The 22,747-nt window shown below is 48.5% G+C and overlaps 2 protein-coding genes across 8 annotated transcripts; one reads left to right on the top strand and one right to left on the bottom strand.

Annotated features, from left to right (window-relative positions):
* Window positions 1-294: 294 nt before the first annotated feature.
* Window positions 295-13,704, bottom strand: LRRC74B (leucine rich repeat containing 74B). 2 transcript variants are annotated; one of them, XM_068701138.1, is made up of 9 exons: window positions 13,426-13,704; window positions 11,583-11,715; window positions 10,387-10,593; window positions 9,212-9,321; window positions 8,516-8,631; window positions 6,857-6,935; window positions 6,136-6,231; window positions 5,116-5,259; window positions 295-1,634 (listed from the first exon to the last, which is right to left on the bottom strand). In XM_068701138.1, the coding sequence occupies exons 1-9, from the start codon at window positions 13,702-13,704 to the stop codon at window positions 1,524-1,526; spliced, it is 1,275 nt and encodes a 424-aa protein (XP_068557239.1). In that variant the 3' UTR covers window positions 295-1,523. The 2 variants fall into 2 exon arrangements, with proteins under 2 accessions (XP_068557239.1, XP_068557240.1); XM_068701139.1 differs by lacking the exon at window positions 295-1,634 and having other exon boundaries at window positions 3,483-5,259.
* Window positions 13,697-22,697, top strand: P2RX6 (purinergic receptor P2X 6). Of its 6 annotated transcripts, none has more exons than XM_068701141.1 (12): window positions 13,697-13,827; window positions 13,911-14,061; window positions 14,243-14,314; window positions 16,634-16,709; window positions 17,376-17,469; window positions 17,785-17,865; window positions 18,818-18,959; window positions 19,153-19,262; window positions 19,738-19,831; window positions 20,621-20,686; window positions 21,264-21,341; window positions 22,223-22,697. In XM_068701141.1, the coding sequence occupies exons 1-12, from the start codon at window positions 13,703-13,705 to the stop codon at window positions 22,298-22,300; spliced, it is 1,167 nt and encodes a 388-aa protein (XP_068557242.1). In that variant the 5' UTR covers window positions 13,697-13,702; the 3' UTR covers window positions 22,301-22,697. The 6 variants fall into 6 exon arrangements, with proteins under 6 accessions (XP_068557242.1, XP_068557241.1, XP_068557244.1 ...); XM_068701140.1 differs by lacking the exon at window positions 22,223-22,697 and adding an exon at window positions 21,429-21,980; XM_068701143.1 differs by lacking the exon at window positions 20,621-20,686.
* The last annotated feature ends 50 nt before the right edge of the window (window positions 22,698-22,747 follow it).

The following is a 22,747-nucleotide window of genomic DNA, read 5'->3' as shown; positions in this document are numbered from 1 at the left end:
CACTATAAATCTATTGTCTTCAAGATAAAGGCCAGCAGACAAAACAACAGCAAGATACCAGGGAGGGAGCCTGGCACAGGTTTGCCTGACCAGGAAAGAAGTAGAAGTCCTGGCAGAGCAGAGGAGGCTGACATTCGGATCAGTTTTCTGTTCTCTTTTGTCAGAAAGGTGCTGTCACTCCGTGAAATACACTCAGTGGTGGCGGGCTGAGCTCACCCTGCATGGGTGGTGTTTGGTACAGCTTCATCTGCTGTGATGACCTCAGTGATGCCAAAGGAGCCACTAAGCCACTGCTACTTAACCTAGTTAAAAACGTTTATTTGTAAAAATGCAGAGCGCTTACAGTTCCTGTTGTGCTGAGCCATAAAAGCCACGTGTGGCTGTGGGGACTGCGCACGAGCATGGGCTGGGCAGGCATCAGGGAGTGACGTGGATGCAGCTGGCAGGGAATTAAAGGATCAAAACGTAATTAGTGGCAGCCTGGGAGGAGAGCATGCCCTCTTGAGCACATTCGTTTGTTGTTTTTTTTTTTTGTTTGTTTTTACAGAGGATTTCAGAATTGGTCAGTTCATCTGTCCCATACGACATCCTATTGTACTAATGTGTCCTGGACAGAAGCAGAACATATATTAATTGATTTTAAATTGCTTACCTAATTATGCTCAAAACCAGCAAAGCCTGTTTTTATGTCAGCAGCCACTGACGCCAACGGAGCCCTCCCACAATGCTCCTAAAATTGTATCAGCAGGAGAAAAATCTAAACCAAAGCATGTCAACAGTGCTCTGAGATGTGGCCAGGCAAGCACCTTCAGCGGGGCTCAGCACGTGGCCATCAGCTGGGTGCAGGTGCATCAGAAATCATGGAAAAGATGTCAGCTCCCCTTCTGTATTCCCACACAGGTTGGAAAACAAACCACCCCCACGTGTGGCTCACAATTCACTTTCATAGGGCATGGGGAGGGAGGAGTTTGTTGTTTTACAGTGGGTGATATGATTTTCCATGGCAGTATCTTCCTCCAGATTAGTTGTTTAAAAGAAAAAGAAAATTAAGAAAAGGAAAAAGAAAACCACTTTTTTCTGAGACCCATGGCAATGGTCTGTTCAGCCTAGCTGGAGTTGGTGTAAATCAGTCTAACTCGAATATATCAGAGTGAAGTATGTAGGTCAGATATAAGGACCAGTGCCAGGGCTGTGGCAACCTGAAAGGGCTTTAGAGGTCGTGGGGCATAAGCAGTTCAGCACGTGTCCATGGCCAGGCTCTGCTCAGAGGGCTAACGGGATCCTTGGGGGATCATCCCCACTTGCAGCAGAGGCAGCAGGCAGGGAGAAGGCACTGCTGAAGTAGGAGGGCTCGTGGGAGCTGCAGGGCACTGCTTGTTTGCAAAGGAAGTTAAAAGAGGGAAGGCCGTACAAGAAGATGGAAGAAGACAAGGGGAAATGTAAATTCAGATCAGGAATAATACGGCTTTTGGTACTAGGGAGAAAAGTGGTGCCAGGGCTGCTTTACCTGGGAAAGGGTGATTTCACCGTTGTGACAGAGGTGGTGTCTCCTTCAGCCCCGAGATGCTGCCAAGGTTCAGACAGCTGTCGGAGGGTGTCCTGCCCCAGGCTGCCCCAGCCATGTCCAGAGATGACTGAAAGGGACAGCTCTGGTGAATGTTGGAAAGAAACAGGCTCACTGCTGCTGCCCACACAGCCACAGAGGAGCAGGGATGCCACACAGCAAAGCAAGTCGCAGGTACATCCCAGAGCTCCTTCAGAGACAGCACTGACCCGGTTACAGACCCTGTCCACACTGGAGGGAAGGGAAAGGGAGCCCCAGATGCTGAAAGAGGGTGGTGGGCTGGTGCCCAGGACACACAGCGGCTCAGTGCCCTGGTTAAGTCACTTCCCAGCCCCCAGCGCAGCTCTGCAAGCAGCACACACAAGCTGCAGGGCTCGTTTAAGGCTGGCTGTAAGTAATCCTCTTGTTATTCCACACGAGCCTCCCCTCCTCCTCCTCTAACAAACACAGCCAGAGGATGAGGTAAGCACCATGCTTCATTCCTAAGAGCAGCAAACCTGCTTCTTCTGGCAGGGCATTGAAATAGGTGGCACAGACCACGGGTGTCTTTGTCCCCCTTTTCCTTCCACAAGGTGCTGGCAACCAACACAAGCAGCTGGCTTGCTGAGCCCAGGGGCACCCAATGCATTGCAGAAGGTTTGTGCTTGCATTTCGGAAGTGTTTCAGCAGCCTGCATCTCAGCAGCTCCCCAAACAAGGCTGCATTTGGGCCACAGCTCTTCCCTGTCTCGCCACATGGTGCAGACATTTTCATTCGATTTGTCTAAGTGCAAGTACAACATGGTCCCATCACAGAGGCTCCCCTTCATACAGCAACCATTGTCTCCAACCTCCCAGCCACAAAACGACCGATATTCACCATCTGCACAGAAGACAAGGCAAGAAGCAATGGACTTAAACTGTCACAAGGGAGATTTAGGTAACAAACTAGCCATCGCTCCTCAGGGCGATGACAGCTTTGTCAGCTTATGAAATGTCTCTCAGATGCTTTCCAGGTCTGCAGGGTGCTGATCCCATGCTGGGAAGGACAACAGATTTCTCTCGATCCCATCTGCCCCTGCCTAGCTTCCCGCACCAAACTGGAAGTGCTTTAGGGCAGCACCAAGCACCATGGGCCCTGATGCTCAATGGGACATGAAACAAGGTGCCTTCCTGCTTGGCAGCACACCTGACAAATCCCTCCCTGCTCCTGACCTGCTTTTTACCTCCACAGTACTTAGGAGAGCACCCAGGCAAGCAGTCACCCTGACTGGATGAAAGTATCAGAGGGAATACTGCAGAAGAGATGGCAGCACTCAAAAAAACTCTTTTGTGCTGGCAGAAAAGCTCAGATTCCTGTACTCTATCACCACTAACAATGATGTTTATTAGTATCTACTATATCTTAATATGTTGTCATCACTGACGTGACCTGCACCAGAGGTGTTTCACATGGAACTGGCCAGTGAGCTTCCCTGGAGCTTTCACACCCATTTACCAGAAACAATTGGGCAGCTGAGGAAACGCCAGAACACTGCAAGAAGACAAGCTTGCTGAGCCTTCAGAGAGGTGAAGAGGTGCAAGGCGATGCCAGGCAGCAAACTGACACTGATCAAAATAAAAGCTGCTCAAGAATTAAGGAGAAGCTATCATTAATGCCCATTGACATGGATTTCTGTAACCTCTGTGCTTTGATGGGGTCAGGGGGTTACAAAAAGGCAGCAGTGCTGTTGTTCTACTATAAAGGCACTGAACTGCTACCTGAGATTTTTTAAGGGATCTTCTCTTGTTACACCACCTGGTAAATAGGAAATAAATTGGCATATAAGAATTCTTTACCTACCATATTTTTTTTTATATTATTTGAACTTGCATCCCTCTTTTGGAGAGTATAAAAATGGCTAGGTGCAAAGGAGTTAAGAGAAACATTAAATGATGCCTAATTCAACACATGGAATTTTAATCTTGAGGGAGTGCCAGGATAGTTATGAAATTTCTAGAAACAAACAATATTTACAGAACTTAAAACATGCAAGAGACCTCTCCAAGTGGTATGAACAGTTTATGAGTCCAAGGCACAGATGTGATGTATTACATACATAAATGTAAAATAATGTGTGCATGTATAGGACAGTTTCCATAAGGCAAATAGTAACAGCATAGAGAAATTTCCAGATAAAAAAGTTAAAACTCATCTTCAACTGAGAAATAACACGAAGTGAAATTTCATTGGTAGGCACGTTCCTTAGGTGAATGAAATACAAAAGTGAGCAAGGTGACTAAAATGCTTCTGTTCTAGGGAAAAAAAAGCACAAAGCAAAACACAGGGCACCAGCCAGCTACTCTGGGATGAGGCTGGCAGAAGAGCCTTGAATTCCAGCCCCTGCCTTAGTGAGCTGCCTTCTCAGGGAGGTGTCACTGCTCCCCTCCAAGAGAGCACTGCCTTGAACCTCATCAGTCAGCCTGTTAGCTGCAGAGAAAACCAAAACCTTAAAACACCTTGGGACAGACAAGGCTTGCCTAGCTGGAGACCCAAATAAAGCCAACATTGGTGCACACACTCTGCCAACAATGCCTGCAAACCTTCAGGAAATTAGGAAGACAATGATAATGTATATGGCTGTACAGCCATAAGTAGGGTAAGGTGGCACTGAACACTGCTGGGGGCCACCTGCACCTCCAGCCCATGCCAGACATCCAGATGGTTTCGTGTGACTGTCCTCAGCAACTTTCTCTCCCAGGCTGCCAGAAATTGCTGCATGAAACCACTTCTCATGGAGGCCAGGAGAGGGAGAGTTAAGCCCAGCTTAACTGCACAACCCTGTGACTCTTCTCCCACCACATGCTGCTCCTGAAGGCACTCACAACCCATCTCTGCCACCCCAAACCCAGGAAATAACAAGGCCAGTCATGACTTAGGAAAGGGTCTTTACCCTGGAGAGTATGGGCTCCTCATAAGGTTAAGGAACTGCACTAGGAGGCAGCTGAAAATGAGTCACCAGTGCATCTGACAGCCAATTCAGCAAAAGCAATCCTGGCTGTATAGCAGGAGAACAAGCCTAAGACAGAAAGCATCTGTTCACAGCACATCTCTGAACAGGACTTTACTTGCTACGTAAGCACACCGCGCTCTCGAGCTGTGCAGACCCCACTGCAGTGGGCCATGGATCTAAACAACAGCAGCCACAAGCAGCAGCTGTGGCACGTTGTGTTCTGCCAGCTGCTCCAGACAAACGCCTCTAGATAGAAAGATAGATGGTAAGACGGTAAACGTTTCTATGCAGAAATGTCTCTATGTAAAGAGGAGCCATGGAATTTCATCCATGGAGATGTTCTCGCATGTGCTAGAAGAGACTCAGAGCTGGACACAGCAGAAATCTTAAACAGATACAAAAAGTTCCAAGTGACAACCATGGTGAAGTAGCCAGTAATTCCACAGATTCTGCCTTCAGCAGTACCCCAGGGCATTCCTATGTCACAGCTTTGGTTAGTGGTACTGGGATGTTAGACTGACGTGCTAAAGCAGTCCCAAAGAGACTCACGTTAATCCACTGTATTCTGGGAATTACCCACCACTTGCATCTGAGTCTGAAGCTCGACCTTCAACTGACTCTTCCTCTGCAACTTTGTGTTTCCACCATGTCTGAGAAGTAGATTTGGAAAAAGTATTTTCACAGCATCACACAACTCTGCAAACTCTTTGCTCACAGGTATGTCCTAGAGGGGAAAATCAATGCAGGTAAGCAAGTGCATGTTATGATTTACCATCCCTCAGGAAAAAAAAAAAAAAATAATAAATTAAAATAAAATGAAATTAAAAATAAAATAAAATGAAATTAAAAATAAATAAAATAAAATAAAATAAAATAAAATAAAATAAAATAAAATAAAATAAAATAAAATAAAATAAAATATTGCAACATATTCTGTGCTCTCTTAACCCAAATACAAAATTCTACCACAATCTTGTGAGATCTGAGACTGTTAGCCAACACCACCACATTATGGGTAGGTATGAAATTTGAGCAGCAGGATCCTGCTCCCCTTCTCTGGCAAGAAGCACAAGAGCTAAGGTGATGATGGAAGCAGCACAGGAATCAAAGAAAGATATGGGTGCAAGCTCCTCACAGCACTACTGAAAGACAACGAACTAAGGCAGATAAAGGTGGGAAATGCCCTGTCCAACCATAGCTTAGCTTCATGAAAAATAGAACAGAAATGCCTCTGAAACTATTTGCATCATCAGAGTAAACAGAGCTCAGGTTACTCAGAGAAATTCTGAATTCAAAGGCCAGATTCCTCCCACCTTTGTGCTGAGAGGTGAGCCCTGCATTGAGATGCCCAGAAGAATGCCCAGAGCATTGAGTAATGCCCAGTTTGGTGCATTCATGCACCTCTTTTTGCTACACACATGCTAAGTGGGGCCTAGGCACACACCAACGTGTCCACATTTCCAAGCTGGGGGCCACTCCGGGTCCTCACTGACCTACAACAATGCCAGAGGTAGAATCCCTCTGGCAGCACTTTGTCATTCACATACTGCACATGCAACTTCTTCCCTCCCCTCCCTCTTCTTCCTGGTGTAACACTTACTGGCAGATCCAGGATCTCCACACCAGTGCCAGGATTTGCCTGGAGAGCTTTGAGGACCCCACAACAGCCTTCATTCTGCATGGGATTTCTGATCATCTGAAAAGAAACAGCGACAGGATGTATGACACCTCTTCTCCTCCCTAACATGTTTTTCTTTGTCACCATGGAAGCTTCAACTTGTCTCTTCAAGCTCTGCTTGTCACCCTCCCACAGCAGCAGCCAACCATCAGTCACACATTCAAAGCCTCCTCACGGCCAAAGGGCAAGAGACACGAGCTCCATGTCTCAAAGAGCACAGGCTGCAGAAATGGCTCCTAGTTGAACACAGACACCCCCAGGAGTCCACCCTTGAACAGGATGGTGTTGCAATGCACAGAGGAATAGTAGCCACAGCCCAGGAGCCCCCACATCAGCACAGCCTTGCTGCTGGTCCAGCTGCAGAGAAAGGGCACTGACGATGCTTGAATGTGGCAGGACAGGCTGTGGTTCACACCGTGGCAAGCTCACAGAAATCTCTGTTCACAGAAGAAACTGCTGGATATGAGCGCTCTGTCTCAATGAGGAAACTGCAGGGAAACACGGGAGGAGATGGGCTGGGGCAAGTGGCTCCCTGATTTTGCTGAGGGTTTGCTCTAGGAGGTTTCAAGTCAAGACATGGATGCATCAGTGATACTTAAACACACATAAGAGGCTCGAATACCTTCATAGGAAAGTTACTTACGTTGAGAGTCTTTAGAGTCTTGTTTTCTTTCAGGCCAACTGCAAATCGCAGAGCTCCTTCCACTGAAATATGATTATTGCTAAAAACAGACAAAAGGAACGCTGAGATGATCCAAATAAATACATGTATTGGGAGGCTGGAACTGGAAAGGAGTTACCAACTCCAGCAGCCTGATAGAGGCATGGCTGCCACGTCTCCATGTCCCCAGGTTCAACAAGTGGTGAGGCTCACCATGTATTTCCAGTAGGCAAATACACAAACATATAGAATCATAGAATGGTCTGAATTGGAAGGGGCCTTAAAGATCATCTAGTTCCAATCCCCCTGCCATGGACAGCAATGCCACCCACTAGATCAGGTTGCCCAGGGCCTCCTCCAACCTGGTCTTGAACACCACTTGTACACCACTCATCACTGGCCTCCACTTGGACATAAATCCGTTGATCACTGCTCTCTGGGTGCCAACGACTTATCCACTGAACAGTCCATCCATCAAATCCATATCTCTCCAATCTGGAGACCAGGATGTCATGTAGGACTGTGTCAAAGCAATATATGCAAAATAGGCAACATATACGTGCATGGCTGGGCACACGGACCAACAGAGACAGAAATTCAATATTCATACTTTGTCCCCCTCTCTTTCAATGCTTGCTCCTCCCCAAACCACCTGGATCCCTTTGACTGCCTTTGGTTTCTCTCCTAAACAGTTTCATCAGTCAGGCCAATTCGCTCATGACTCATTAAATCAGATATTCTTTACTTTCCAGGAGCCTGGAAATGCCCGCTAACCCTATGCTCTCACAAAATGGTTAACTGTCAACCCATCTGCAGGGTTTGATACTCTGCACAGTTCCTCCTGCTCCAGCCTTCCTCCGTCATGTTATTGTCATCCAGAATCATTTCTAATTAGATTAAACTCTCCATAGCTACACTCCTATAAACACAAGCTTGCACCACAGCCTTCCTCTTACCATCTTTGTCTCCTCTTTTTTTTTTTTTTTTTTTTCCTTCGCTGCGACAACTTCCACCTGTCATATTAATGACTATGAACTTGTTGAGATCTCAGCTTCTTGGCTGCCTGGCTTCCATTGCTGTTTCACAAGCAATCCAGTCCTAAGCATGCCTGCCTACAAGTCATGTGAAAACAGAGGCAATGGTCCAGTTCCTGCTCCAAGCATAAGATTTTTCTCTCGTGCTCTTAAGCCTCATTTCTGCAGGTTCTAACAAGCTGTTTTTTCATAACTGATCAATAATCTCATCAAGGCCCCTCTACCAGTTACAGCATTCCTTTCTCTCTTGTTGTAAGTTTCGTTGTTGTAAATTTTGATCCCATCCTTTGCCTCTCATACCAATCTTAAAGTATCTCCTGTCTTTGGACTGCGAGGCTGATGCAGAACTGGTGCCAAGGAATATGCAACTTGGAGATGGCAGAAGAAGTAACACAGATCAGATTTTATTGCACCACAAGCTTAAGGATAGGAATTGGCATTTGGGATGAGACCAGCAGCACTCACATTTTGTGGTGTTCCCCCGGCCTTACGCACCTATTACTCTCTGGCGTAGGAGATACCAATGGCTGCTGCAGGCTTTGCTCACCACATTTGATCTCAGTGCAAAATGGGAGAAAATGTGGAGAGGAACCAGAGTCAGACTCACCTAATGTTGAGCTCTTCCAGTACATTGTTGGTTTTGAGAGCCTCCCCCAAGGCAGCTGCTCCACTGTTGTCAAAACCATTGTAGGAAACATCCAGCACCTTGAGGAATATGTTTGCCTGTAGTTTGACATAATCATACAACTTAAAATCTTAAAATTTCCCTGTTGCTTGATGCAAGCTTGAACAGACTATTTCTGCGGACTACTATCCCTCCTATTGTCCAAACAGCAGTTGGAGGATTGCTGCACTAGTCCTTGGATGGCACATGTGATTTGTATTATTAAACTACTTTAATGGCCCCTTTCAGCCTAAGAGACTACAAGAACTGTTTCTTATTTTAATGAGAAATTACTCTTTTTTAGTAGAATAAAACTGTATATTGAATAAAAAAACAATTTCTGTACTGATTTATGAATCAGAAGTGCAATGAAACAATTCAAAACATTCATTACAATAATGTTTACTCTAAAAAGGGAGAGAAATAGAAATAGAGAAATGGAAACATAATATGTCAATAAACAATGGATAATTTTACTCCCTTAGTTTCAAGGTGTGTATGATCCCAGATCAGAGATGGCCAGTAGACAGACAACAGCATCATGCAAACAGCACACGATGAAATTCACACTCATTAAAACAGATAAAGCTTCATGTGAGATTTCAGAATTTAAAAACAGGAGAGAAATCCATTTCCTACCCCCAGGCCTCTGGCCAAAGCAGCTGCCCCTTCGCTATGGAAATGGTTCCAGCTGATTTTAAGTTCCTTTAGTCCAATGTTTTCTGCTATTGCCATTCCAAGAGCTTCACCTTAAGAAAAATATATGGTGTTGAACAGTTTAAGAATTAAACTAATTAGCTGCTTTGCAAAGCAGGAAGCTTGACTTAGGTTAGGTATATTTCTGCAACTGTCTGTGTTACCTTTGGGCAGGCAATTAGAGCTAGAACATATTATTTTCTTTTATACCTTGTTTACCATAGACACAAGTAGAAGCTGTCAGGCAATAAAGTGAATGTGTTCTCTGACTACAGGCTGCAAATGTAGCCTGTGAAGGAAAAATCCAACCACCATGCAACAGCCAGGATCTTCTGCTCATGCTCCAAGAGCTGACTGCTCATTCTCCAGCCTGATGGGACTCTGAAAGCTGAAACCCAGTAACAGGTAGCCTCCCACAGCCTCTCCTGCTTCCTGAGCTTTGGCCTCCAGCCAACGGGTGACACAGAAGCCAGCTCTGTTCTCTAACCACACCCCAAGCTCTGAAACCTGAAGAGACTTTCTCAGTAAATATTCTGCAAGCACCTGATGGAGCAGGAAATAAATGAGGTCAGCAACAAGCACAGAAGAAATAGAAGCCATGGCCGTGCCTGAAGACCAGAAGGCAGGAGAGCTGTTTGACTGTAAAGGCAGCAGGAGGTCAGCAGAATGGACAGCAGGAGTGGAGAGAAAAGCAGCCCTTGCAGCCTTCAAGGTAATAATGAGAAGGGAATAAATAAATAAATAAAAATAAAAATAAAAAGAACCCAAGTGAAAAGCTGGTGTCTTCCCAGTGACCAGAAGAGATGAGGATTATGGTTGTTTCCTCTCTTGTGAGCCAAAGAAGACATGAAGGATCTTCAAGGGGACTACATCAGGTGAGATGTGTGAGGATACATGATTGTAAAGCAGTAGGTGGAGAGAACACGGTGGGTTTTTTCACAAAAAAACACAACCAGGTGTGGGGAGAAAGAACATGGATCTGACAGACTGCATGGGATATGGCATGGGAGAGCAGAAATTCAGTTTCTCCATTTTCAAGCCTGTTTCCATCACAGACAGAGTTGGAGGTAACTTCTGTAGCATCCTTCTATATGCAAGGTACGCAGACGGCACTTTACCTGCTTTGTCACCAAACCTGTTGTAACTCAGATCAAGAATTTCCACTTTGCTGTTTGCTGTGATGGCATCTGCTAAATACTTTGCTGCATGGTCATCAAATTCATTTCCTGAGAGCTGGAGGGACACAATTGTATTGTTTTCTAGAAGCATAGCAGAAAGGGCCTTAGCTCCCTCAGTGCCCAATTTGTTGTCAGATAAATTGACATCTGAGGAAAGAAAAAAAACAAAAACATTATCAGATCATTAAATCATTCCCTAACAGTTGTCAGGAAGGTGCCTGACCTTTAATGGCAGAAGTAGTGTCAGGCTCAGAAAGTAAGAATGATGAAAACTGGTCTAACACAGTATTTTAACAGGAAAAACAGAACTTCGTTTTTCAATTCACAACCTGTCCCTAAGAAATAGCCCTCATTCATGTTCCACACATGAACACAGAATGAGTCAGAAGTGCAGAGCTGGCACAGAACCCTCCTCCCTGGCCACGTGTTTAACTGCGAGTGGCTGCTTAATTTATGAAAGGGGAGAATATTGACCCTGGAAAAGGAGGGACTGAAAACAAGATCTCTAGACACAGCACTGCCCAAATGAGACTTAACTATGAGGAAGCAGTGCTCTGCTTTTGCTCCCAAGTTACACAGAATTATTAGACATGAAGGGTCTCTGGGAAGAGCAGATGAGTGCTGCTGCCTGAACAAAGGCTTGAGATTCAGTGTAGATGTGCTTCTCTTTCACCTGTCCCTACTTAGAAGCTGTCTTCCTCGATGGCAATCCTGCAAATCCTACTTACAGAGCCTTAACCATTACTAACTATAACCTCTGAATGGTCTAAATTTCAGGTGCATGCCTTTGATCCACAACCAAAGCAAAAATTTGCTCTTTCTCCTGATAACTCTTTGCAGGAAGAACAGGACTGAGCTGACTCCAGGCAGTTAAATCATAACTTCCAGTAATGAAATCATAACTTCACAAAAATAAAGACAGATACAGACCCACAGACACAGATAGAGAAAGGTGAGAAAGCACCACAGTTTTAAACACTCACTGTTCAAACAGCACCTCAATTCCCTTACGCGTTTCACAAAAGCAGTCACCAATATAGTGGGATTGGCTAAATTCACAAACCCAGCACAATTTCCTCCTCTACAGCACAGCAGGAACAGATGCACCAAAGAAGAGCAGGAAGGATAATACAAACCTGAAATGTAGCAGTTTTCTTTCAGCATCTCTGCAATTGCAGCCACCCCTTCTCCCAGCAGCCAGTTGTCACCCAGGTCTAACTTGATGATGGAGGTATCAGCCACCAAGGAAAGAGCTAAGGCCTTGGCACCCTGCAACAAAAACCTCACAGTGGGTCATTTACGGTTTCACCAGGTTCCTGAAGCTCTGGTGAGCTTTCCTGTTTCAGCTCTTAGCCTGGCAGGGATCAGGGGGATTTCACAAAGCAATCAGCAGGATTTGGAAAAAGATCCCCCTTCCAAAATAATTTAAAAATGGACTGGAAAAGCAAATGCTGAATACAGCTTACATTTAAGAGCTTTCATTTATCTTGTCAATTGTGAATTAAGACCTCCTTCCATAAAAATCAGGAAAAATGCTTCCACTGACAATATTCATGACGTAGAGGAAAACACCCTAGCCTGTGTGCCTTTCTGGACATCACTTCTACCTGGCAGCCTGTGTGCACAGCCAATATGAGCACCCCCTGTTTATCGCAGGCTGCTCTGACTCCTGACCTCCACATGTAAGAAGCTTGGGTGCAGCCAATATCAAAGGAAATTTTTCATTTCAAAAAAAATCCCTAGAATTAAACAGAAGTGTTGCAATGATCTTGTGATTACTCAAGTTACGTTCTCCAGCCCTGGGTATCAGACACAGGAAATGAACTAGACGGAGGCTCAGAACTGTTGCAGATGAAATAAAATTACCAGAGCAAATGGATATATCAAAAATTACTAGGAAAGGCCGTGCCCTTTTTGTGGTCCAAATGACCAAAATGCCATGCACACTGAAAGCAGCTTTCCTCGGTAGAAGTAGCCAACAAGAACCAATGTGCACACTTAAAAATGATTGTAATTTCTTGTTTTGAGACACTAGAACAGGTTGCCTAGAGAAGCTGTGGACGTCCCATCCCTGGAAGTGTTCAAGGCCAGGTTGGATGGGGCTTTGAGGTGTCCCTGCCCATGGAAGGGGGGTTTGAACTCAATGACTTGTAAGGTCCCTTCCAACACAAAGCATTCAAGGATTCTGTGATTCTTTAAAATGTTGGGGTTCGAGCTATAAAATGCAGGACACCCCAGGGGAGACTGCACGCTCCCAGGCAAAGTTCTCGATCCCAAGGGAAGCGTGCCAAAGCGATGTTTGCACATCTCACCCTCCAGGTCCCGGGGAGGAGACGCCTTCCTGCTCTGAGCCCCCTCACTGCCACTGCTCCCCAAAGCCAGGTGCCAAACGGGAAGGGGGGATAATGAGGAAAGGGGGGATAACACGGGAAGGGGGATAACAGGGGAAGGGGAGATAATGGGAAGAGGTAATGGGAAGGGGGGATAACAGGAAGGGAGGACAATGGGGGAAGGGGAATAACGGGGAGGGGGGATAATGGGAAGGGGGAATAAAGGGAAGAGATAATGAGAAGGGGTGATAACGGGAAGGGGGATAAGGGAAAGAGGGGATAAGGGAAAGGGGGGATAATGGGGGAAGTGGGATAATGGGGAAAGGGGGATAATGGGAAGGGGAATAACGGGAAGGGGGGTTAACAGGAAGGGGGGATAATGGGGGCAGGGGAATAATGGGAAGGGGGGAATAAAGGGAAGAGATAACGGGAAGGAGGGATAAGGGAAAGGGGGGATAAGGGAAAGGAGGGATAACAGGGGAAAGGGGGAGGGGAAGGGAGGATAACGGGGGAAGGGGGTTAATGGGAAGAGATAACGGGAAGGGGGGGTAACGGGAAGAGATAAAGGATGGGGTATCAGGAAGGGGGTATAACGGGGCAGAGGACAAAAGGTGCAGACCACCCCCGGCCCACTCCAGGCTCCCCTCACCCGCGGGCCCAGCCCCCGGTGCCGCAGGGGGATGGCGGTGCCCGGCGGCCGCCGCAGGAGGCAGGAGGCCGGGCTGACGCCGCAGGCCCGGCACGCTGCCAAGTACGAGCTCCCCCCAGCCGCTCGGGGGGCTGCCAGAGGGCCGGGAGGACAGGGAGAGGCTCGGAGAGCTTCACCAGGAGCCTCGGAGGTGCCCGAGGGCTCCTCCGCCGCCATCTCGTGAGCCGCTGTGGGGCCCCGCGTTGCTGCTGCTGCTGCTGCTGGTGGTGGTGCTGCCATGGCGGCAGCGCTGTGCTGCGGGTTGCTGGACTACAAGACGGAGAAATTCGCCCTGACACGGAACCGGCGGGTAGGGCTGCTGCACCGCCTGCTGCAGCTCGCCGTCTTGGGCTATCTGCTCGGGTAAGGGCGAGCGGCTCCTTCCCCACGGTGGCCGGGTTGGGGTGCGGGGATGGGCTCACTGCACCGCACCGTCCCGTCCCCAGGTGGGTGCTGGTGGTGCGGAGGGGCTACCAGGACACGGACGCAGCCCCTCACGTCTCAGTCATCACCAAGATGAAGGGGGTCTCGGTCACACGGAGCAAGGACGCGAGCAGCCGGCTCTGGGATGTGGTCGATTATGCGAGTCCTCCTCAGGTAGGCACCGATCCCAGTCCCAGTCCCGATCCCAGTGGGTCCAGGGTGAGCACTGCAAGGCTGTGGTAAGGGCCCCGTGAAGGGAGCAGCTCCACAGCCAGCAAGGATTGCAAGCTCCGAAGCCTCCTGGAAAACTATACCAGTGTCGACGCAGCACTGAAGGTGTCTTCTTGCCTCCTAGGGGGAAAACGTGGTTTTTCTGGTCACCAACTTCATTGCCACAGCCAAGCAAGCCCAAGGCACCTGCCCCGAGGTAAATGAGCCGTGCTGTCGGGTAGCCTAGGCCTGCGATGTGTACAAGGGACAAACGCAGCTGATTTCCCATGTTCTAGTTGCTCCAAATTTTGCGTGCTTGTTTGCGCTCACTCGCCTCCCTGCATGAACCAAGGCACGTAACTGAGCAGTCCAGCCAGGACCACTTGAGACCAGAAGGACGAGGGACACGGGCTGCTGGGTCCTCCGCAGCTGTCTGGGCTTCTTGAAGGTTGGTGACGCTGCATTGCCTCATCCTTATTCCATATGTCCTAGCATCAGCACCATCATCGCTCCCGCCCTGGCTAATACTTTCCTGTTACCCGTGTACCTCCTGCAGTCACGTATGTCCTTGACTTCTTCACTCACCGTGAAGACTTACTTCTCTTACCTCTCTGTTCTGCTGTTTTCTGTGATACTTTTGAACACACACTCCATGGACACCTCTGTTTCCTTTTTAATACCCTACTGCAGTGCTAATATCTATTCATCATAGTGTCCTGCTCTTAGGAGGAATGGAACACAAGGACTGGGTGGTTTCCCAATCAGCAGTCACTCAGTGGTATATATTTAGTGAGAGAAATCTTCCCAGTAAGGCTGGATTCAGGCCAGCCAACTGTCCCAGGCTGGACCCTGTTTGGTAGACAGGAGCAAATGTTCTTTAAGCTAAGCCATTGCTGTCCCCTTGTGCCAGAGCCAAGCACTGTTTGTCCTAATGCTCCTCTTGGCTTTTGCTGTGGGCTGCTGTGCGGCTCCCAGCTCGAGGATTCCCAAAGCACTGATAGCTGCAGGGATGTCCTCAGAGGAAAACATGTGCCATAGAGTGTTTCAGAGCTTTGGCGTGGGTGGTCACTGGCATTTCTGGATGCTTATTTTTCCAGTCTGCCAGCCAGGTAGACAGCAGAGCATTTAATCCTGATGTTGATTGTCTGGATGCCTGTGAGAGCCTTCACCCTGTGTTGCTCTCTCTCCAGTAGCTTCTCAGTCCTGGTTTTCAGGCTGTAGCTGAAATGTCTGTTTGGAAAGCTTTGAAAATATAGCAGTGGCAGCTTTTGAGAATATTCAGATCCTCCTGCAAAGTTTAATTACCAAAGTACTCCTTGCTGGCAGATCAGGGAGCAGGTGCAGCTGGATGCAGGGCAAATTAACACAAAGGTGTGTTCTGATTGACTGATAAGCATTTGGCAACGTGTGTATTACTGGGTGATTTTGTTCTTGGCACTACCCAAGTTGCAAAACAAAAGGGAACTTATGCTGAAGTCATAGCCAGCACCCTCACACAGGTGAGGGTTTTTTAGAAGGTGATGTCTGTGCTGAGCTCAGTGGCATGTCTCCTAGCGAGAGCATTCCATACTGATCTCCAGTGCTTTGAGTGACTGAAAACCCTCTGCTTCTCTTTACAAGGAGCTCTGAAGGTTAATGAAGGTAACCAAAATAGCCTTAGAGCTACAAGGCATTAGTCAGCCTTGCCCAGACGCAAGCTCTGAGGCTAAAGGAACATTTCACATAGATTGTGGTGTTTAGCACATCTAGTTGTGCTCAGCTCTTACAGCACCAGGTGCTTGTGAGTGTCACGTTGTCCCATGTAATGGAGGACCATGTCCTCAGGGTGAGACGGTTGTTGGATTTTGGGGAGAAGCCTTATCCCTGGTTGCTCACATCTTATGCTACTGGTGGTTTGCTCTCCAAGATTTGATTTGCTTCCTGACCCTGGTGTGTGGCTGTCCAGCTGTTGAGAATCAGCAGTTGGGAATCATCAGTTGCTTCTGATAAAGATTAAGAGTAAAGTAATTCTGTACCCAAGAATATTTATTTTTTATTTAACCTTTCAGCTCTGAAGTTTCAACAGTTTATGCACAGCAGGTCTCAGATGCTTAGATGTTTTGAGTAGGGGTGAAGCTTTCAATCTCTGCTGTAAAGCTTCTTACGCTGTATTTGAGGACTCTTCATCCCATCCCTGGGGGAACTGTGGTGGTGTTTTACAAAATACTCTAGGTTCTGCCCAAAAAAAGTCCTCCCAAACCTGACTGTGCTTGTTCCCAGTGCTAGCCAAGAGGTCTGAGCTAGCACCCAAGGCTTCCCTTGCTGCCAAGGCAGAAGCGCTGAGCACCCCAGGCAGGCAGAAAGGATTGCCCTTTGGAAATGCCTCCCTCCTCAACCTGCAGGCTGCCCAGGGTGCTGTTTTGGAAATGGTGCATGTCTCTTGTAAGTGTTGGGAACATGCACAGAGGAGCAACTGCACAGAAATGTGGGTAAGTGGCTGCGTGGCCTTAACTGGCTGCGCAGCAGAGTAACAGCACCTCTGTTCTGTCTCTCTCAGAGCCCCTCTGTGCTAGATGGGATGTGCACAGAAGATGTGGACTGTCCCGTGGGAAACCCAGTGGTTCATGGCAATGGTACTGGGTGTTTTGCTAAAAATAATAGTAATAATTAAAAAGTTTTAATTCCTCATGCTCGTTAAACAGATTCACAGAGGTGCCTAACTGCACAAGTTCAGTGCTTTTGTAAGTGTGTGCTGAAGGTCTTTCCAACCATTTATTCTTGACAAAACCTGTTACTGCCAGGAGAACAGGTGGTTCTGGCAAAAGCTGCTGTCAGCAGCAAATATAGAGTTGCTTTGTTTTTGATGTTGGCTGCTGGAATTGCAAACAATGTGCTTTGTGTTCGGCAGGTTTTCCTTTCATAATAAAACCTGGATTTTATTTCATGCTGATTAATATTAGAAAGCTATGTGAGTTCACCTAAAAAATTTCACCTTTAGGTTGGTTAACAGAGCTTTGTGTGCCGGATTACCCCCTGCAAGTTGTTTCCCTCCAGGGAGTAGGTGGCTTCAGCAGCTGCCGGGCAGGAAAGGCACTGCTGGACAGGCACCAAGTCAGCAGCAGCACCCAGTTTCTTGTCTGTGTAAAACAGCCACCTGGCCTTGAAGGGAGAGTTTCACAGCAAAGTTTTTGGATGGGGGAAAACACTGAAGATCCCAGGGTCATCTTTGTGGTTCAGGAGCTGCAGAGGAAACATTTCATTAAGAGAGTGGTAAATGATGCACATTGTCTCATTTCTAGGGATAAAAACTGGAAAATGTGTGATGTTCAACGCAACCCATTCCACCTGTGAGATCTATGGCTGGTGCCCCGTGGAGAACAACACCCTGCCCAGGTACAGTACAGGGTCAGAGGATAGCGGGTGGCAAGAGCAGTCTGAAGAGCAGTGCTTTGATTTCTGCCTTTTGTGGTCTGCATAATTGGTATCCTGATCCTACCTGCCCAGAGGTAGCCAAGCTGAGGGTGGTCTTTGCCTGTGACGTTGACCTACTGGTCATTTAAGCCCAGAGGACTTCACACAAGAATGTTGCTTGCAATTGTCCATAGTAGCCCAAGTCCTGGGATCATGGAAGAAACTGTAGAGCGAGGGGAATGGGGACATGTCTTGGCCACTGTGCAAAAACTGAGTTCATTGGTGGTTGTTTTCCAGGAAACCTCTTCTGGCTGAGGCTGAGAATTTTACTCTTTTTATAAAAAACACCGTCAACTTCACCAAATTTAACTTCTCCAAGTAAGTACGATGCCCTTCAGCAGGGACTGCGTTTGCAGCATGGTCCAGCCTCTGTGCTGAGCTTGTCTGCCCAGAAGCCGAGCAGGCAAGATGTACCAAGAGGCCGTGGTGGCTTGGGCAGTGAAGGTTCAGGGTGATGTGTTCAGGAGAATGCTGGCTGCTTTGGCTGCATATGTTTTTGCATATGTAAGAGCCGTGGGATGGGGAGCCCCAGAGGGATTGCTGACCTGTCTAGAGCACAGCAAGCAGAGCAGGAGAAGGCCAGTCATTCCCAAGGCCTCATTTTGCCTCATGTTTTTGCATCTTAGTCCCTGCAAGCGCATGTATTGCTGAGGGAGTCATTAGAGCTGTGATTTACCAGTCATCTAAATACGAGACCTTAGCCTGTCTTGAGCGTAGCCTGAGGCAGTGTTGTCTGCCTCCCTCGTCTTATAAGCAGGTACAGTGTTTTTCACCCTCTATAGCAGCATGCTTCCTTGACTGCCTGCTTGAGTGCACAGCTCCCCTTATTGGTGGGAGAGGGGGGCTGGTTCCTGCAGGGGATGTTGTACAGGCAGAGAGGAGAGAGAGGAAGGATGAAAATGCAGCCCCAGTGCTGCCTTACTCTGGCAAGAAAAATGGTTTGAGTAGCTGAACTGCTCCTGCTGTCCCTCTGTGAGCTAGAGCTGGGTCATTACATCTCACAGGGTGCCTGACACCATGGGAGCAAGGTGCCAGGGGAAGAAAGAAGCATGAAGGCAGAGGTGGGGGGGGGGGGGAGCTGGGAGAGGAAGGAGCCTAGGCTTGACAAGGGGCAATGACTGTGTGTCCCTGAAGCAGGAGCATTTCCCCCATGCATCACTCTTCGGGGACACTGGGACCTGTGGAAGGGTGTCCTCAGTCTCCCAGCAGAGCACTGTGGCCTCCCACACCCTGCTGTACCCATGACATCTCTCTCCCTCTCCTGTTTCAGGGCCAATACTTTGCAAACCAACGACTCCACCTATTTCAAGAGCTGCACATATGATCCATTTTTCAACCCTTCCTGCCCCGTGTTCCGTATCGGCGATGTGGTAGAGGCAGCTGGGGAGACCTTTGGGGATCTCGCACTGCTGGTATGTGCTTTTCCTCTTAAAACATGGAAGAAAACTGCAAATTTCCCAAGGGTGTGGGTAAGGCAGAGGCTGGACTGACCCTTGAAATGCAAACGGCATGGCCTGAACTCTCTGTGATCTGTGAAAACCTTAACAGCAGAGAACTCAGCAAATCTCTGCTCACTGGAATAAAATGTGTGTTGGTGTGCTGCAGGGAGGAAGCATCAGCATTCGCATCGAGTGGAACTGTGACCTGGATCAGCCCAGTGCCCGGTGCCAGCCGCAGTACTCCTTCATCCTTGTGGACAGGAGGTACAATTTCAGGTGAGGGTGCCAGGACAGTGGCCACGTGGGTGCCTAGGATGAGCACACTGCAAAATCACTCAAGATCTTGGTTTTCCAAGAGCAGCAGGGCTAATGGGAGCTGGTAACCCAGCTTAGGGTCTGTCAGGTGCAGAGTGCCATGGCATTTTTGGGACCTCATAACTGAGCTCTGCTTGGAGGTGCACAAGCCATGACCTGGCTGAAGGCAGGGATGTGTGGCTGGCCGTGGTTGCTCTGGGAGCTGCTCACAGTGCCATGCTCCTCAGCTGGGTGGTGAGCCTGCTGCCAAAGCCAAGCTTGGGAGATGTGGCAGCACATGCATCACCCACAGCCCTGTCTGCTGGAGGAGACGAGGTGTGCGCAGGCACGTAGTGTCCATGGGAATCATGTGGCTCTGGCAGGAGTCCTCCTCCCTCACTCTCCCTGTGCAGAATGGTGGTGGTTTCCCGAGCTTTGTCCAATGTGTCTCCCACAGAACGGCCTCTTACTACTGGGACTCCCAGCGGCGGCCCTACCGGAGCCTGATGAAACTCTACGGCATCCGCTTTGACATCTCCGTGCACGGCCAGGTACCATATCGCTGGGAGACCCTGCACGCACAGAGCTGTCTTGCTTTTCACCAGCAGCGACTGCTTGCTCCGCTCACTGCTGCTCCCTCCTGCCACTGAGCCCTATTGTCATCTTTTGGTGGTGTTTCTCCTCACCCTGGTGAGTTCTTTACCTCTTTCCAGAGTTTTATTTCCCTCTGGGTTGATCGATGGAGGATAGCAGGAAAAAAAACAAAGGTCTCTCCCATGTGAAGAGAAACTTTTCACTTGAGGAGAGACAAGCATAGATTGTAGGGCAGGGTGCACCATTTCTGGGTGGTGAGACCAGGTCAGGGAAAGTGTGGAGCAGGAGAAAATAACCAGGAGAGACACAGGTACCCAAATATATATATATATATATATTTTTTTTTTTTTTTCCCAGAGGTGTCAGATCCATTTGAGCAGAGAGAGACACATCGCATCAGGGATGTTTGCTGTTCTGTAGGGTGTAGCTCCGTGTGTAGCAGTCTTGCAGCAAGACAAAGGCTCCCCCTGTGCCTGTAGGAGTTAGGTGGGTCACAGTTAGGTGGGTCACTCTGCTGCCATTGAATCATGAGCTGCTTCAGTTGCTTCTTTCACAGCCTGGTGGGTTTTGAATAACGTCCATAGCAGCCAGCCTCCTACAGTTGGGCATGGAGCAATGATCCTAGCTTCTTCCAGCACCTCCCCTTTCGCAGGACAGTAGGCTTTAAGCACGCTGCTTGGCTTTTCTCACAGCCCTCTCACTATTCTCTGCCCACTCTTTCTCTTTTACCCCCTCTTTCTCATCAGGCTGGGAAGTTCAGCATAATTCCTGCTGCCGTGAGTTTTGGCACTGGCATTGCGTTCTTCGGAGCCGTGAGTGCTAAATATGCTCTTTTCCTCTGATCCATAGGCTAGGGTTTGCTACTCATCTGCCGTTTCCCCTGTCTGCCTGCAGTGCCAAGCTTCTCTACTAAAGGGAGCTGGTGTCTGGCTCCAGCATGGATGTTGCCACCGCAGTCCCTTCTAGACCTGTCTGGCACATGCTGTCATGGCCCTTCCCCTTTGGCAGAGTAACGGGGAGCCTGAGCTCTCCTTCTGCCCATTTAATCCCAGACACAGTATCCCAAAAGACCACTTGTCCTGTCCCTTATGTGGCTGGGACCATGGCTCTACACTCTGCCAGCCCTGATCCTTCACCGGTGCATCACAGCCCAGGTGACTGGACCTGACCTCATGCATCTGCTGGCAGCAGGTTGGGCCAGAAAGGTCCTTTCTGCACTGCCTGGGAAGCTGGGCAGCAGAAAACTTACACATTGCCCCTGTGCTGCCAGACTGGGAGAGACTGGCAAGCATGGAGTGGCAGCCAGCCAGGCTTGTACGGGTGCCATGGGCAGAGGGCCTTGCACGATGATCCACTGCTGACTGCTCTCCTGCATGTGTTCTCCTCTAGGCCACAGTGGTCTGTGACCTGGTTCTGCTCTATCTGGATACACAGGCTGACTTCTACTGGAAGGAGAAGTTCGAGGAGGTAAGAACAGGCTGCAGGGCAACTTCGGAGAACTGAAATGAGAGTGAATTTTGGGAGCTGATTGAATTATTTTCTGCCCTTTGGCAGTTTGCAAGATGTGGGAAAGCCCAGGTGGAGCATTTCTCAATTTCTCCTCCCTCCAGCTCTTGGAACTCGGTGGCTAGTCTGAACTGCACCTGGCACAGGTTTAACTCTTACAAGATTAAAGACAACAGATAACTGAGAGGAAACAGGGGGACCCAGCTGGTGCCCAAACTGCAGGGAAACCCATCAAATAACAAGGAGTCCACAAGGACACAGCCAGGAGCCTGGGCTTCCCCAAGTCTCCTACACAGGAAAATTTTAAATTGTTCTTTAGCTTGGAATTCTGAACCAGCTCCACATTTATTCACCCTCTTCAGAACTGAATCTGGCCAAACTGTGTGTGAAAAAGGGTAGATCTTCACAGTGTGCTGGAGCTATGTCAGTGTCAATGCTGCAGTTCAGCATCAGATTTTCTTGTTGTGCGTGGTGCTTGGCTTGGCACTGCCCAGGTGAATCCCAGAGTCACAGAACTATGGACCAGGAGGCCTGATCAGAGTTCCCTCATCCAAACTCCCCATCAGAGCAGGACTGCTGCCAGCCCTAGCACAGGTCATCTTTGGCTTTATCTGGTTGAGTGTTGGAAGCCTCCAAGGATCCTCCAGGTCCTTGGTAAACTGTCCTAGGGCTGCACCATCCTACCAAGGAAAAAAGTTTTGTACAATTCCAGTCTGAATCTCAAGTTACAGGTTGGGTTAGAGTCTCAAGGAATGGATCTGTTTGCACGGGACTGAGCAGAGCAAGACCACCTGCCTAGGCTGCCCACTTGTACGTAGACCATGTCCCTGTTCATTTTGCAGGCAAAACCCCCCAAAGGTAAGACAGAGGCAGCAGCTGACCCACAGTGGGCTGACCAAGACATCAGGAATGCTCAGTGACGATCACTCTTCAGTCTGGAGTGACCTCCAGGTAGATGTGATGGGGGCAGAGCTGCAAGCCCAGTGGATATGACCTACTGCTGGCCTGGATGCGCATGGTCTGCCCTTCCTGGAGAAATGCTTGTATCAACAGGAGCCCTTGGCACACAGAGCATGTGTTGGGTGTCCCCTTGGCACAACACACAGCCGTGCACCTCCCAGGGCCGACAGGCATCAGCCAAGCACAGCCATGCCATCGAGCTGCTGTGGAAGCTGGAGCTTGCTGGGCAGTGGCTGGTCCATGCTCAACACAAGAGGCTTAAAGTACTTTGCGCTTCTTCCCTTCCCGGATGGCCCTTGGGGTTGATTTCCCAAGGAAAAACAGGGTTGCAATGGAATAAAGCTGTTCGGAAAGCGAGAGGTGGCTCTGCTCTGTCTTTAGCCCACAGGGTGGCTGTGAAGGTTTTG

The sequence above is a fragment of the Anas acuta genome, chromosome 17 (genome assembly GCF_963932015.1).
Source record: "Anas acuta chromosome 17, bAnaAcu1.1, whole genome shotgun sequence".
Taxonomy (NCBI): Eukaryota; Metazoa; Chordata; class Aves; order Anseriformes; family Anatidae; genus Anas; species Anas acuta.
The sequence above is the reverse complement of the archived record's forward strand: the minus strand, read 5'-3'. Positions and strand labels throughout refer to the sequence as shown.